The sequence below is a fragment of the Chiloscyllium plagiosum genome, unplaced genomic scaffold, assembly GCF_037043375.1.
Source record: "Chiloscyllium plagiosum isolate Xiang-an unplaced genomic scaffold, Cpla_swu_hap1 HiC_scaffold_23, whole genome shotgun sequence".
Lineage (NCBI taxonomy): Eukaryota > Metazoa > Chordata > Chondrichthyes > Orectolobiformes > Hemiscylliidae > Chiloscyllium > Chiloscyllium plagiosum.
Genome location: NW_028270161.1, coordinates 21,254,465 through 21,268,827, shown reverse-complemented (window position 1 = coordinate 21,268,827; position 14,363 = coordinate 21,254,465). Strand labels below are relative to the sequence as shown.

The 14,363-nt window shown below is 42.9% G+C and overlaps 1 protein-coding gene and 1 long non-coding RNA gene across 6 annotated transcripts in view; one reads left to right on the top strand and one right to left on the bottom strand.

The window, feature by feature from the left end:
• impdh1a (IMP (inosine 5'-monophosphate) dehydrogenase 1a) overlaps positions 1-1,498 on the bottom strand; it is a 42,533-nt gene extending 41,035 nt beyond the window's left edge. For 4 of the 5 annotated variants that reach the window (XM_087999449.1, XM_087999448.1, XM_087999450.1 and 1 more), the window contains exon 1: positions 1,293-1,498. In XM_087999449.1, coding sequence (XP_087855575.1) covers positions 1,293-1,498 — 206 coding nt within the window. The remainder of the gene's footprint in view (positions 1-1,292) is intronic. The other variant, XM_087999452.1, reaches the window with a different exon arrangement.
• LOC148145832 (uncharacterized) lies at positions 1,313-13,239 on the top strand. The gene is made up of 3 exons (XR_015761085.1): positions 1,313-1,680; positions 2,515-2,607; positions 12,999-13,239. It is a non-coding gene; the product is annotated as an uncharacterized LOC148145832 (long non-coding RNA).
• The last annotated feature ends 1,124 nt before the right edge of the window (positions 13,240-14,363 follow it).

Genomic DNA, 14,363 nt, shown 5'->3' with positions numbered 1-14,363 from the left:
TTAGATTGAGGACTGAACATAGGAAAGCTTGCTAACAGCCATTCCTGCCCTTGCTACTGAAACCCTGTCTTGTCTCCCACAACTCCCACCTTGTAAAACTCAACTCCTCTGCACATTACTTACCTGTGACCTGACCTGATCTCAGAGTCATGCCCTTTGGGCAGCAACTATGGCCTCCAAAGCAGTGTTAATGAACATGAGAGCTACATTGGCTCCAGTTCACTGACACCTCTTGCTCAGCAGGACATTTTCCCCCAAGGACCTGATTCCAGTGAAAGGCCCCCTTATTACACCATCACTGCCTGATTGGCTTGAGGTTCATTGGACCTTTGGTACCTGAATCTCAGGATCATACAAATTACTTTGTAATCATGTGTTACTGAAGCAGTAAATATAAAAGACGGAGAAATGTCTGCTGACAATGCTTCTGTGCTGTGACTTCAAATAGCAAGACAGGCATTTAGGTACTTACTTACATACATGAGGCAGCAGTGATGTATTTCCAATCCTATTGAACGAAAGCTCAATAACAGCCCTCTTAATTAATAAATATTGGATGCAGTCATTACTGCATAATATGAGAAGTTATTCTTTTAGGTAACTTACTTGTTAATTTAGTGCAAACTGCCTACATAGTAACAAAGTCAGATTCTCACAATATAGGAAATCTAATTTTACAATAGTAATTACTTTATTTTCTCATATAACTGGGAACTTACATTGCTGTACTTTACAAGTACACCACTGACTAATTATTAAGAGAGGGGTCATATTTATTGCAACAATGTTTATTTATAATGACATAAAGTAATCTTAAAACAGAGCAAATAATAGCAGATAAGTAGATTTGAACTGATTTTTAAATCACTGTCCTTCAAGACTCAATAATCTCTCGATCTTTTTCCTTTCTCTTTGACAGAGACAGAGACAGTTACATTCTGGGAGATGAAGGGAGATTGTCCCTAAATGAGTGGACTTTGCTGAACTGATGGCACCAGCAGTAAAGCTGCAAGCACCTCATGTAATACAGGCTGGGAGGGCTCCGTTCCAGATTTGTGTTGAATTATCTGATAACGGTTAGGTCATGTGTGCAATCCAATTGGCATTAGTGGCCTTGGAGTTAAAAAATGCTGACTCTTGCAACCCTTTCCACCAAACCCCTCCAAATGGTACTTAATTTTTGTCAGTACCTCAAGTTCTTTAAGCTCTTATTCAGATTCTACTGATATTATGAATTGTATTTCGTAAAACATTTAGAGCCTCCACCCTTCCTCCCCCTTACCCTACCTTACCTTTCAGGTGCATAGCCAGCTTGAATTCTGGTGGCAGTATATCGCTGTGCTGCTGTCTCATGTCCATGCCCATGGTGGGACATACTTGGGGAGAACTGATCACCTCGAGGCTGAGTTGGGTCCATTTCTCCCACAATTGTCCGGTAATCAATCCGATAAAAGTCATGCTCCGAGTCACTAAATCCACCGTAACACTGCCTGTCCATTTCCCTTCTCTCAGGAAAATAACTTTCAGAACCTTCCAAGTGTCGAAGTGTACAGTTCACCGGGGAAGGCAGATGGTGTTGAGGGAATCAAACTGAATACTGCCCAGACATCCTACCACCGTAAGCTCACCATTCAGGATCAACAAAACACCAAGAGATATTCTTGAAACAGTTCAGCAAATGTAAATTTTCTTCACACTGCCCTAGGGTCTATATAAAACAGCAACAACTTCTAAATTGGTACAATTATTTTAAAAATCTCTTAGAAAAATAGATGCTTTCTAAATGAAATGTAGTAAAATATTTGAATATACATTATTTTGATTGTAAATTTATGACAATGGATGATTACTCTCTCTCCTTTCCCTTTCTCTCGTCTCTTCTGTTCTCAGCTGGTGTACATTAGAGAGTATTTTTGTTCTGTAGCCCAGCCCTACAGCTCTAGATTAGCCTTATTCTGACAGTGCCAGACGTCACATTGTTAAAGAGGATTGGACACTCAAGCGAAACAATGTTGTTCCTGCAAGTCCCGCCCCTTTGACAAACACACAAACACAAACTCATGTCAACTATTCCCTTTAGTGCTTCTACCCGTACCCCTGGGAGCAATGTAGCTACATGTGAGTGTGCAATGAACAGCAGCATAATAGCTGAACAGAGAAAACTCGGAGAATCCTTACAGATTGGGACAATCTAATACTTCTCCCCTTTTTTCATCTTGCTATTTATGACCCATGCTAAAATCTTGTGTTTCAAACATTTAGTTACATGCAGTCTGTATGAAAGCCTACACATCTTACAAGTAGGTGTGAGAAGTGAAAATATAGCCCTCTATCAGCTGATTACATTTCAGAACAGGTGTACGTCTTCCTTTCCATTGTCATGTATTTCACATATTTATTGTGTGCTACAATGCGGCTGGAATTATCAATGTTTGTTTTGATCTGACTTGCCGATTACATTGAGCATAGCTAAACTCCCTTATCTTATCTAAGAAAACTCTCTTCCTTATCTAGGGGAAAAAAAGCTACTGCCGTTGGAGGTGCTCCAAAGGTGATTCACTAGCCTGACCCCGGATATGGAGGGACTATTTTATGAGGAAACGTTGAGTAAGTTGGGACGATACTCATTGGAGTTTGGAAGAATGAGAGGGAACATTGTTCAAACATACAAGGTTCTTAGGGACCTTAACAGGGTAGATATTGCAAGATTGTGTTCCCTGGTTGGAGAGTCTACAACATAAGGAGAGGCTAGAAAAACTCAGGTTGTTTTCCCTGGAGCAGCAGAGGCTAAGTGGAGACTTGATAGAAGTAAGTAAAATTATGAGATGCTTAAATAGAGTTGACGGTTCAGGATCTTCCTCCGTGAGTTGAAATGTCTAATACTAGGGGGCATGGCTTTAAGGTGAGAGAGGCAAAGATCAAAGGAGATATAATGGGCAAGTTATTTTACACAGAGAGTAATAGGAGTCTGGAACATACTGCCAGGGTGATAGTGGCGGCAAATGTGATAGGGGCATTGAAGAGACTTTTAGGTAAGCACACGAATATACAAGGAATGGAATTAGATAAACACGTGAATATGCAAGGAATGGAAGGATATGGACCAAGGACAGACAGAGAGATTAGTTTAATTTGGTATCATGTTTGGCACAACATTGTAGGCCAAAGGGCCCCTTCCTGTGCTGTATTGTTCTATGCTATAAAAGAGGACATAATCTCAGAATAAGGTTTTGCCAATTTAAGACAGAAATGAGGAGAAATTTCTTTTCTCAGGGAAGTGAATTTATGGAATCCTCAACTTGTAGTGGCTGTGTCGTTGAGTTAAGTATATTCAAAGCTGAGATAGATTTGTAATTAATAATGGAATCAAGGGTAATGGGAAAAAGGCAGGAAAGTGGAATTAAGGATTATCAAATCAGCCATGATCTCATTGAACGGTGGAGCAGACTAGATGGATTGAATGGCCTACCTCTGTTACTGTGTCCATCTTATGGCCTCTCTGATGGACTCTTGGAGTATACTCACTTGGGGTTTTTCTTCCAGTACACTAACTTGGTGTACCTCTGCCCATACACTGACTCAATGTTACTCCACAAATTCACTCACTCAGTGTTACTCTTCCAGGATATCGATTGGAGTGTAACCTCAGTATTACTCCTCCAAGTGCACTGAATCAATTTTACCTCCCCAATACATTAGCTCAGTTTACTCTTCCAGGACACTCATTCGGTATTAATCCTCGAGTACATTGACTTAGTGGGCAGGCTCTTCCAGGTCCACCTAGAGTTTTTAGAAGGGCAGCCAAGGAGGTCAAATGGCTGGGAGGCAACAATTCCGTTTCCCAATGGTTCAACTAAATTCTCAGATTCTTCCAGGTGGGCTGACATTTCCTGACCTTCAGGGTCAGGAATGTCTTTTGCATTCCTCAGCATGCAGTGAATGATCATTAACAGTCCAGTCCACTGGAATTGCTTTTACAGACACAATCACGTTGGCCAAAAACAAGAAACTTGTGTTTTGGCCATCCACAGTTTTCTAGCAGGGGAGGGTGCAGGTGAATTACTCAAAAGAAAAATTTACAAGCAACGTCTTTCTCCAAAATGAGTTTCAAATAAAAGTCTCTCAGAGAAGGGAACCATTTATTTGAACATGTATAAACAACCAAGGGTAATTGAGGCAATTGAAACAGAAAGTGGAAAATACTATTGTGCCAGCACTGTTAAGGGCTTTAGCACTGAAGGAAAGTATTCACTGCAGAGTACAGATGAACCAACTCCAACAATTCTGAACACAAACATCCCAACCATGTCCTGTCATTCATTAATCTTTGATGAGCAAGGCACCTAAACATCACCAGTAGTGTTGAAGGTGCGAGAGGTTCCTCATTCAGCTGTAGAGAAACATTCACAGGCTTTTTATATGCAAGTTAACAATCTGGAAATGAAACCATTATACAGGCTGTAGATTCCTAGATTGTAGGATTTATCAAGGACGATAATGAAGGACACCAAGAGTCAGATTGTGCTCATTGCTACACCATTGAAAGATCAAGGTTGCAAATATCTTGCACATGGTGACATCAGAAAAGGAAAAATCAGTTATGGATAGGGCCAGTCTGATCATTTAGGCAAACACTGCTGCCTCACACGCCGGGTTCGATTCCCGTCTCCTGTGTGGAGTTTGCACGTTCTCCCCGTGTCTGCGTGGGTTTCCTCCAGGTGCGTTGGTTTCCTCCCATAGTCCAAAAATGGCAGGTCAGGTGAATTGGCCGTGCTAAATTGCCCATAGTGTTAGGTGCATTAGTCAGGGGGAATGGGTCTGGGTGGGTTACTCTTTGGAGGGTCGATGTGGACTTGTTGGGCTGAAGGGCCTGTTTCATAATGTAGGGAATCTAATCTAATCAAACTAGATTGTTGATTAGTCCACTAGACTTTAATGTTTTTACAAGTTGCCTGAAGAGGCTTTTTTTTCTATTTAAAAAGGTATACTATTATGTTACCTCTTTTAAATAAAAGTATCAAATACTGTACTTGTAAAAGTTGAACAGGTAAAAGGACCGGCAAAGCGAAATGATTCCTTCTGCAAATATCTTCGATTTGACAAACACCAAATTAGAAGCAGTGCACATCAAGCTCACTTCAAGATAGAGTTATCCACTTGACTGGATGGATGCAATTCCAAGAAGCTTGACATCATCCGGGACAAGCCCAGTTGCTTGGCACCACATTCAACAGCATCCACTCCCTCCATCACAAATGCTCAGTAGCAGCAGTGTGTGCTATCTACAAAATGCAGAAATTCACCAAAGATCCTTAGGTGTTACTTTCCAAATCCATGACTATTTCTGTCTAGAAGGACAAGGTCAGCAAATTCATGGGAACACCACCACTTGCAAGCTCCACTCCAAGACATCCACCATCCTAATTTGGAAATATATCGCCATACATTCATTGTTGCTTGGTTAAAAATGGAATTCCCTCCTTCACGGCATTCTGGGTCAAATGACAGCACATGGACTGCAGCAGTTCAAGAAGACAGCTCACCACCACCTTCTCAAGGGCAGCTAGGGTCAGGAAATAAATACTGGCCAGCCAACAACACCCACATTTCACAACTGAGTTTAAAAAAATCAAAATGAAGGCTAAAGTTAAAAATCACACAACGCTAGGTTATAGTCCAACAGATTTATTTGAAAGCACTAGCTTTTGAAACACTGCTTCTTCATCAGGTGGTCCACCCTAGTCTAACACCGGCTCCTCCAAATCAAAATGAAGACAACTTACTTCAAGATGGTGGTAGTTCAGAGCATCAAATGTACTGGTTGTACTAGAGCACTTCTATAAGATATACAAAACAGGTCAGACCAGTGTGTGGTATTTGCAAGTTTTACTGTTTTGTTTCCTTCTGGGCCAAAAATAGAATGGAGAAGACAAATTGCAGTTGCATGTCCAAGTAAAAAAGGTAACAAAACTACGTAAAGAACTGTGGATGCTGGAAATCAGAAATAAAAACAGAAATTGTCAGAAAAACTTAATAGGTTGGGCAGCATCTGTGGAGTTAAAACAGAGTTAATGTTTGCATCCAGTGACCCTTCTTCAAAACTGATTATAGCCAGGGAAAGATTAATATATTTGCTAAAGATGGAAGTGTGGGATGGGGTGGGGTAACCAATGGATGAGGATGAAAGCCTGAGAGAGAGAGAGAGAGAGAGAGAGAGAGAGACAGAGAGAGAGAGAAAGAGAGATGAACACAATTGAATAGGTATAGGTCAGCCTGGGAGAATCAATATTATGAATGGGGACCATTAGTGGCTGACAATAGACTGTTTAAGGCAGCAATCCATGTGATGACAAGACCTGGTGTGTGGGGGTTGAGTAAGGACATGGACAAAAGAGTCAGGCTCTAAAATTGTTGAACTCGTTATTAAGTCCAGAAGGCTGCAGGATTCCCAAGTGCGCTGACTACACTCCAGCATTGCAGGAAAGCCGGAATCAGAGATGTTGGCCAAGGAACACAGTGGTGTGTTGGGAAGTGGCAGGCAACTGGAAGCTCAAGTTCATTTTTACTGAAGAATGTACGTGTTCCACTAAGTGGTCGCCCAGTAGAGGAGAGCACAGTAATGGAGCAGTGAACACAGTAGACGAGATTAAGTGAAGTGCAGATAAATTGCTGCTTCACCTGGAAGGTGTTTCTGAAGCCTTGGATAGTGAGGAGGGAAGAAGTAAACAGGCTGGTGTTACACCTTCTCCAATTGCATGGAAAGGCACAGTGGCTGTGGGGAGGTGTTGGGAATGGAGGAGGAGTAGACCAAGGTGTGCAGGAGGGAGCAGCCCCTGCGAAAGGCTGACAAGAGAGGGCAGCGGAATATGGTGGTGGCATCTGCTAGACATGGCAACTAATGATGCCTTGAATGTAGATGCTGATGGACGGTAGGTGTGGATGACAGAGATCATGTTGTGGGAGGCAAGAGAACAGCTGAAGGTCATATGGTTAGTGACAGCGTCAGATATTGTTTGGAGGCAAATAGTTTCTCTAAACTGATATCACACATGTTTGTGCTTTTTTTAAGTTCAACATGCATTGGGAATCTTTCTGCCCACATAACATTTATTTAAACAAGACGGGAGAGTTGAATTGTTGCCTTCAAGTCTCTTTTTGTTACGAGATTGGAATTTCTATGATGTACAAATTGAAATTTCTGATGATACTATCCTAAAAGGACCATCTGGTAATACAGTGCGTGTAAGCTCTTCTGCTTCTCTCGCCTTTGCAAGTTCAAATTTGTAGTTTCACTCATTTTGTGGTATGATATCTCGTTTGAGGTCAACCTTATTAGTAAGAAACTTCAGGTAAAGGACTCCATTCATTCTACTATGCAACAGCTCAACCAGATTGAGAAGTTTCTGCAGAAATGCAGGAGTGATTAAACATTTGAAAATAAATAGTATACATTTGGGAGATTGCTGAGGAATTTGAGCTACCAACAGACTTCGAACTAGAACAAACACATATTTGGAGAATGAGGCAATAGCTTACATTTGAGGGAAAAGATAAATCAGTTCAGGTTCCAAAACAAAAATTCAAACTAAATTTTTATTTTTCAGTCCGAGATACTGGAATCCACTTGGTTAAAGAAGAATTTGAGCAGATACAGTGACTTGCTTCAATGTTTAATTTCCTCAACAATGTGTACGATTTGTTAAAGAAGACTTCAAAACATATTAGAACATTGCTTGAAGCTAGAATTGACAATTCAACATGGAAATTCAAAATGCAGTGATTTGTGCATGAAAGCTTTTTTATGATGACTTCCAAGACATCTGACACCTCAAGATGTGATGAAGGTCACTTTTAAATACATTCTCAGACAACTTTCCCAACATCTTCGCTGCTCTTTGAATTATCCTGACCTTTCCAGTTTCTGTTAGTATTGGGGAGTGTAGCTTTTCAAATTTAAAATTGATAAAGATAAACCTTTGATCTTCCAAGCTGCAGTAGAGACGTCTTAGACAGATAGGGTAGTAAATAGCTTCAGTACTTTGTCTCAAAAAAGTTATTGCCTAATTTGTGAAGCAAAAGCATGAAAAACAAAATTCTAAATACTATGTTGTAAGTGTGTGAAGATTACGGAAAAGTGGGGGAAAAAATCAATAACAGTATTTATTTTATGTTTACATTGTTAATTTTGAATGCCCAGTACACAAAGGCAAAATTTCATGACAGACTCGCATTTACCACCCCCTGAGAAAAAGAACAGGAAATGACATCACCATAGAAAATGATGCCACCACAGGAAATGACATCACCAACCCTAGGAAACTCAAACATATAAATAGAAAGCGAGCTACACCACAAGTGCTTCATTTTGACGCTCACTGAATATGTTACCTAGTATGGTGATGAAACATCTGAAAACGAGCCTTCCAACTCAGCGAGCAAACCATCATCCAGACTTTTAATTTTTCTCTATATTGAATGTGGCAGGTAGTGCATCAAGGTATAGTCCACCTAAAGTGCCAAAAACCGTTAGGCAGGGTCTTGGTCACGCATCATGGAGGATGCAGATCCCCACGTTGAGCGGATTGTATGCCTGGCAAGGGCCTGATGTCCATGTGCCACGAGTAACAAACAAAATGTGAGCCCATGTCCTGATATGATACTGCCCCCACCCCGTCCCATGCATCATTTCTAGGGCGGTTCCATTAGTGACAAGTGGTACCCCCAGAAGACATAGATAATGGCCCCAGTATGCAAACATCAGACTGATACTAAACAGTTCTACAATGCTAACCATAATCTCACTAGGATCATCAGTGAACAAATAATTGGTCTTCCAAAGATGTGCTTCTGTTGCCTGAACTACTCAGGAGCAGTACTGCAATACTTGCTCAACAGGGACATTAGATTAGTGATTATTTGCTTCACTTAGAACAACCTAGATCAATAACCGATGAGGGGGAGATGGACTGAGAGAAGAGGGAGATGGATTTGCCATCTCTCTTTTCAGAGAAATAAGAAGGAAATCTGATAGTATTAATGCAGAGACATTCCTGGTCTCGAGAGAATGCTTAGTTTATAATTTAAAACATTAAGCTACATTATGCTGGCATAAGTTGTAAATTAACTTGTTCCCTTTGCACCAATGCCCAGAGCACAATGTGGAGTTATGCATGATTACATGGAGTTGCACGTGTGGGACTGAAATTTTGTTTGCTAGAAACATTTATCTATCACTGAGATAGAGAGGTTGAACTATGCTGATTGACTTCCAAAATCCAATCATCTACTTTAAATTGCTGCTTTCCTCCCAGAGGACAGCCATGAATGACAGCCTCAAAAACTGTAATGTTCTTTAATCTTTCTTTTCCTATCAGCATGTCTAAGGGTGCACAGAGCTGAGCTTAAGGAAGCCTGCTGATAGGTTTTCACGCCTTATCTGAGGAGAATTTAACTGGCATCATCTGGTGGCCTGGAACCAAGAGGGCTAGGCAAAAGTGAGCACTGCAGATGCTGGAAATCAGAGTTTAGATTAGGGTAGTGCTGGAAAAGCACAGCAGGTCAGGCAGCATCCGAGGAGCAGGAATATTGACATTTTGGGCAAAAGCTGAAGGGCTTTCCTGATGAAGGGCTTTTGCCAGAAACATCGATTTTCCTGCTCCTCGGATGCTGCCTGACTTATTGTGCTTTTCCAGCACCACTCTAATCTGGAACCAAGAGGGTTCTGGCGTGCTAAGGTTTTCCTATATTTGTGTAGGCACACCCTCCTCAGCCTCACTTGATGGGTCCCTGGGAGAGGCAGGGTGGTGTGTCAGGGTGCCTCTGGAATGCCCTGAGATGATAACCGCTGGATGCCTGGTTGTCTTACGTGATCCCTGTCGGTGTACAATGGTGCTTGCCTCATCTTCTGAGGGGATGGAGTGCCTCAAAGGTAAACAATGCCCCTTGGCTTCTCCTTGTTAAGTCAATGCAAGAGGTAAGGATTTTGTGATAACAAACGTCCTTCAACTGTGTGGGTGTTTGTTTAATGCTATTGTCCTTAACAGCCTCACTTTGCACAAATATGGAGCCCCTTCCGTGAGAGATAAAGGGCAGCAATTTAGGGTGGATCAGTGGTTAGCACTGCTGCCTCACAGGGCCAGGGTCCCAGATTCGATTGTAGCCTCAGGTGACATCTGTGTGGAGTTTATACATTATTCCCATTCCACTTTCTCTGTGTGGGTTTCCTCAAGGGTGCCCCGGTTTCCTCCCACAGCCGAAAGACTTTAATTTATATAAATGTGAGGTACTGCATTTTGGGAAAGCAAATCTTAGCAGGACTTATACACTTAATGGTAAGGTCCTAGGGAGTGTTGCTGAACAAAGAGACTTTGGAGTGCAGGTTCATAGCTCCGTGAAAGTAGTCGCAGGTAGATAGGATAGTGAAGAAGGCATTTGGTATGCTTTCCTTTTTTTGGTCAGAGTATTGAGTACAGGAGTTGGGAGGTCATGTTGCAGCTGTACAGGACATTGGTTAGGCCACTTTTGGAATATTACATGTAATTTTGGTCTCCTTCCTATCAGAAAGATGTTGTGAAACTTGAAAGGGTTCAGAAAGGATTTACAAGGATGTTGCTAGGGTTGGAGGATTTGAGCTACAGGGAAGAGGTTGAATAGGCTGGGGCTATTTTCCCTGGAGCGCGGAGGCTGAGGAGTGACCTTATTAGAGGTTTACAAAAACATGAGGGCTTGGATAGGCTAAATAGACAGTCTTTTTCCTGGCATGGGGGAGTCTAGAACTAGAGGGCATAGGTTTAGAGTGAGAGGGGAAAGATATAAAAGAGATCTATCGGGTAACTTGTTCATGCAGAGGGTGGTGCACGTGTGGAATGGACTGCCAGAGGAAGTGGAGAACCTTATCAAATGCCTTACCGAAATCCATATACACCACATCAAGCGCTTTACCCTCATCCACCTGTTTGGTCACCTTCTCAAAGATTTCAATAAGGTTTGTGAGCACGACCTAATCTTCACAAAATCGTGTTGACTATCCCTAATCAACTTATTTCTCTCTAGATGATTATAAATCCTATCTCTTATAACCTTTCCCAACACTTTATCCAACCAAAGTAAGGCTCACTGGTCTATCAATACCAGGATTGTCTCTACTCACCTTCTTGAACAAGGGGACAACATTTGCCATCCTCCAGTCTTCTGGCACTATCCCTGTAGACATTGATGACATAAAGATCAAAGTCAAAGGCTCTGCAGTCTCCTCCCTGGCTTCCCAGAGAATCCTACGATAAATCCAATCTGGATATGGTAGCAGCCATTTTAATTTCCATTGCGCATTTGTGATATGTCTGAGAATTGTAGGACAAAGAAGAAATAACAGGGAATGAGACACTTTGAATTGCTCTGCCAAAGAGCTAATACAGGCACAGAAGGCCAACAATCTCCTTCTGTGCTTACAATTCTATGATACTATGATTCTATCCCTTCAACACCTCAATGTAATTCAGCTATCCAATCCAATCCCAAATGTTAACATAGCTGTTGCCCCAACCATGGACCACCCTCTGCATGAAAATGATGCCCCTTAGGTCCCTGTTAAATCTTTTCCCTTCCGCTTTAAACCTATGCCCTCTAGTTTTGGGGAAAATGCCTTGACTATTCACCCTTTCTGTGCCTCTCATGATTTTATAAACCTCCATAAGGTCATCTCTCAGCCTTCGATTCTCCACAGCCCCAGCCTATTCAGCATCTCCCTATAGATCAAACTCTCTAACTCTGGCAACATCCTTGTAAATCTTTTCTGCACCCTTTCAAGTTCACAACATCCTCCCTTTAGGAGGGAGATCAGAATTGCATGCACTATTCCAAAAGTGGCCTAACCAATGTCCTGTATAGCCACAATATGTCCTCCCAACTCCTATTCTCAATACACTGACCAATAAAGGCAAGCATACCAAACGCCTTCTTCACTATTCTGTCAACCTGGGAGTCCACTTTCAAGGAACTATGAACCCAAACTCCAGGGTCTCTGTATTCTGCACTACCCCCCAGGACCCTACCATTAAGTGTTTAAGTCCTGCCCTTTCCAAAATGCAGCACCTCATTTATTTAAATTAAGGTATATCTTCCACTCCTTGGCCCATTGGCCTATTCTAATTTTGGTCACATTGTACTCTGAGGTAATCTTCTTCATTGTCCATTACACCTCCAGTTTTGGTGCCATCTGCAAATTTACTAACCATACCTCCTATGTTCACATCCAAATCATTTACATAAATGATGAAAAGCAGTGGACCCAGCACTGATCCTTGTGGCAGTCCACTGGTCAAAGGCCTCCAGTCTGAAAAGCACCCTCCACCACCACCCTCTGTCTTCTGCCATCAAGCCAGTTCTGTATCCAAGTGGTTAGTTCTCACTGTATTCAATGTGATCTAATCTTGCTAACCAGTCTCCCATGAGGAATCTTGTCAAGTGCCTTGAAGTCCATATAGATCTGTCCACCGCTCTGCCCTCATCAATCCTCTTTGTTACTTTTTCAAAAAACTCAAGTTAGTGAGACATGATTTCCCACGCACAAAGCCATGTTGACTATACCTAAGCAGTCCTTGTCTTTCCAAATACATGTAAATCCTGTTCTTCAGGATTCCCTCCAATAACTTGCCCACTGATGTCAGACTCATTGGTCTATAGTTCCCTGGTTTTTCCTTACCACCCTTCTTAAACAGTGGCACCATATTAGCCAACCTCTAATCCTCCAGCACCTCACCTGTGGCTATCAATGATTCAAATTTCTCAGAAAGGGGTCCAGCAATTGCTTCCCATAGAGTTCTAGGGTACATCTGATCAGTTTGATAGATACATATTTAGCAAAAAAAAATTATGCAAAGACAGGAATGTGGAGTTAAGTAGCAGATCAGCCATGATCTCATTGAATGGTGGAACAGGTTTGAGGGGCTAAATGGCCTCCTCCTAATCCTATATTTTACATTTAAACATTTTTGTTGCAGGATTGTCACTGGATCAAAATCTTTGAAATGCCTACTTAACAGCATGCTGGAAGCACCTCAACCACATGGACTCAAGAAGGCAGCTGATCACCAATGTCTCAGGGACCAACTACAGATGGGCAGTAATAACTATCATCTCTGGATTAGTGGTGCTGGAAGAGCACAGCAATTCAGGCAGCATCCGACGAGCAGCAAAATCGACGTTTCGGGCAAAAGCCCTTCATCAGGAATAAAGGCAGAGAGCCTGAAGCGTGGAGAGATAAGCTAGAGGAGGGTGGGGGTGGGGAGAAAGTAGCATAGAGTACAATCGGTGAGTGGGGGAGGAGATGAAGGTGATAGGTCAGGAAGAAGAGGGTGGAGTGGATAGGTGGAAAAGGAGCTAGGCAGGTCGGACAAGTCCAGACAGGTCAAGGGGACAGTGTGGAGCTGGAGGTTTGAAACTAGGATGAGGTGGGGGAAGGGGAAATGAGGAAGCTGTTGAAGTCCACATTGATGCCCTGGGGTTGAAGTGTTCCGAGGCGGAAGATGAGGCGTTCTTCCTCCAGGCGTCTGGTGGTGAGGGAGCGGCGGTGAAGGAGGCCCAGGACCTCCATGTCCTCGACAGAGTGGGAGGGGGAGTTGAAATGTTGGGCCACGGGGCGGTTTGGTTGATTGGTGCGGGTGTCTCGGAGATGTTCCCTTAAGCGCTCTGCTAGGAGGCGCCCAGTCTCCCCAATGTAGAGGAGACCGCATCGGGAGCAACGGATACAATAAATGATATTAGTGGATGTGCAGGTATAACTTTGATGGATGTGGAAGGCTCCTTTAGGGCCTTGGATGGAGGTGAGGGAGGAGGTGTGGGCACAGGTTTTACAGTTCCTGCGGTGGCAGAGGAAAGTGCCAGGATGGGAGGGTGGGTTGTAGGGGGGCGTGGACCTGACCAGGTAGTCACGGAGGGAACGGTCTTTGCGGAATGCGGAAAGGGGTGGGGAGGGAAATATATCCCTGGTGATGGGGTCTGTTTGGAGGTGGCGGAAATGTCGGCGGATGATTTGGTTTATGCGGAGGTTTGTAGGGTGGAAGGTGAGCATCAGGGGCATTCTGTCCTTGTTACGGTTGGAGGGGTGGGGTCTGAGGGCGGAGGTGCGGGATGTGGACGAGATGCGTTGGAGGGCATCTTTAACCATGTGGGAAGGGAAATTGCGGTCTCTAAAGAAGGAGGCCATCTGGTGTGTTCTATGGTGGAACTGGTCCTCCTTGGAGCAGATACGGCGGAGGCGGACGAATTGGGAATACGGGATGGCATTTTTGCAAGAGATAGGGTGGGAAGAGGTGTAATCCAGGTAGCTGTGGGAGTCGGTGGGTTTGTAAAAAATGTCAGTGTCA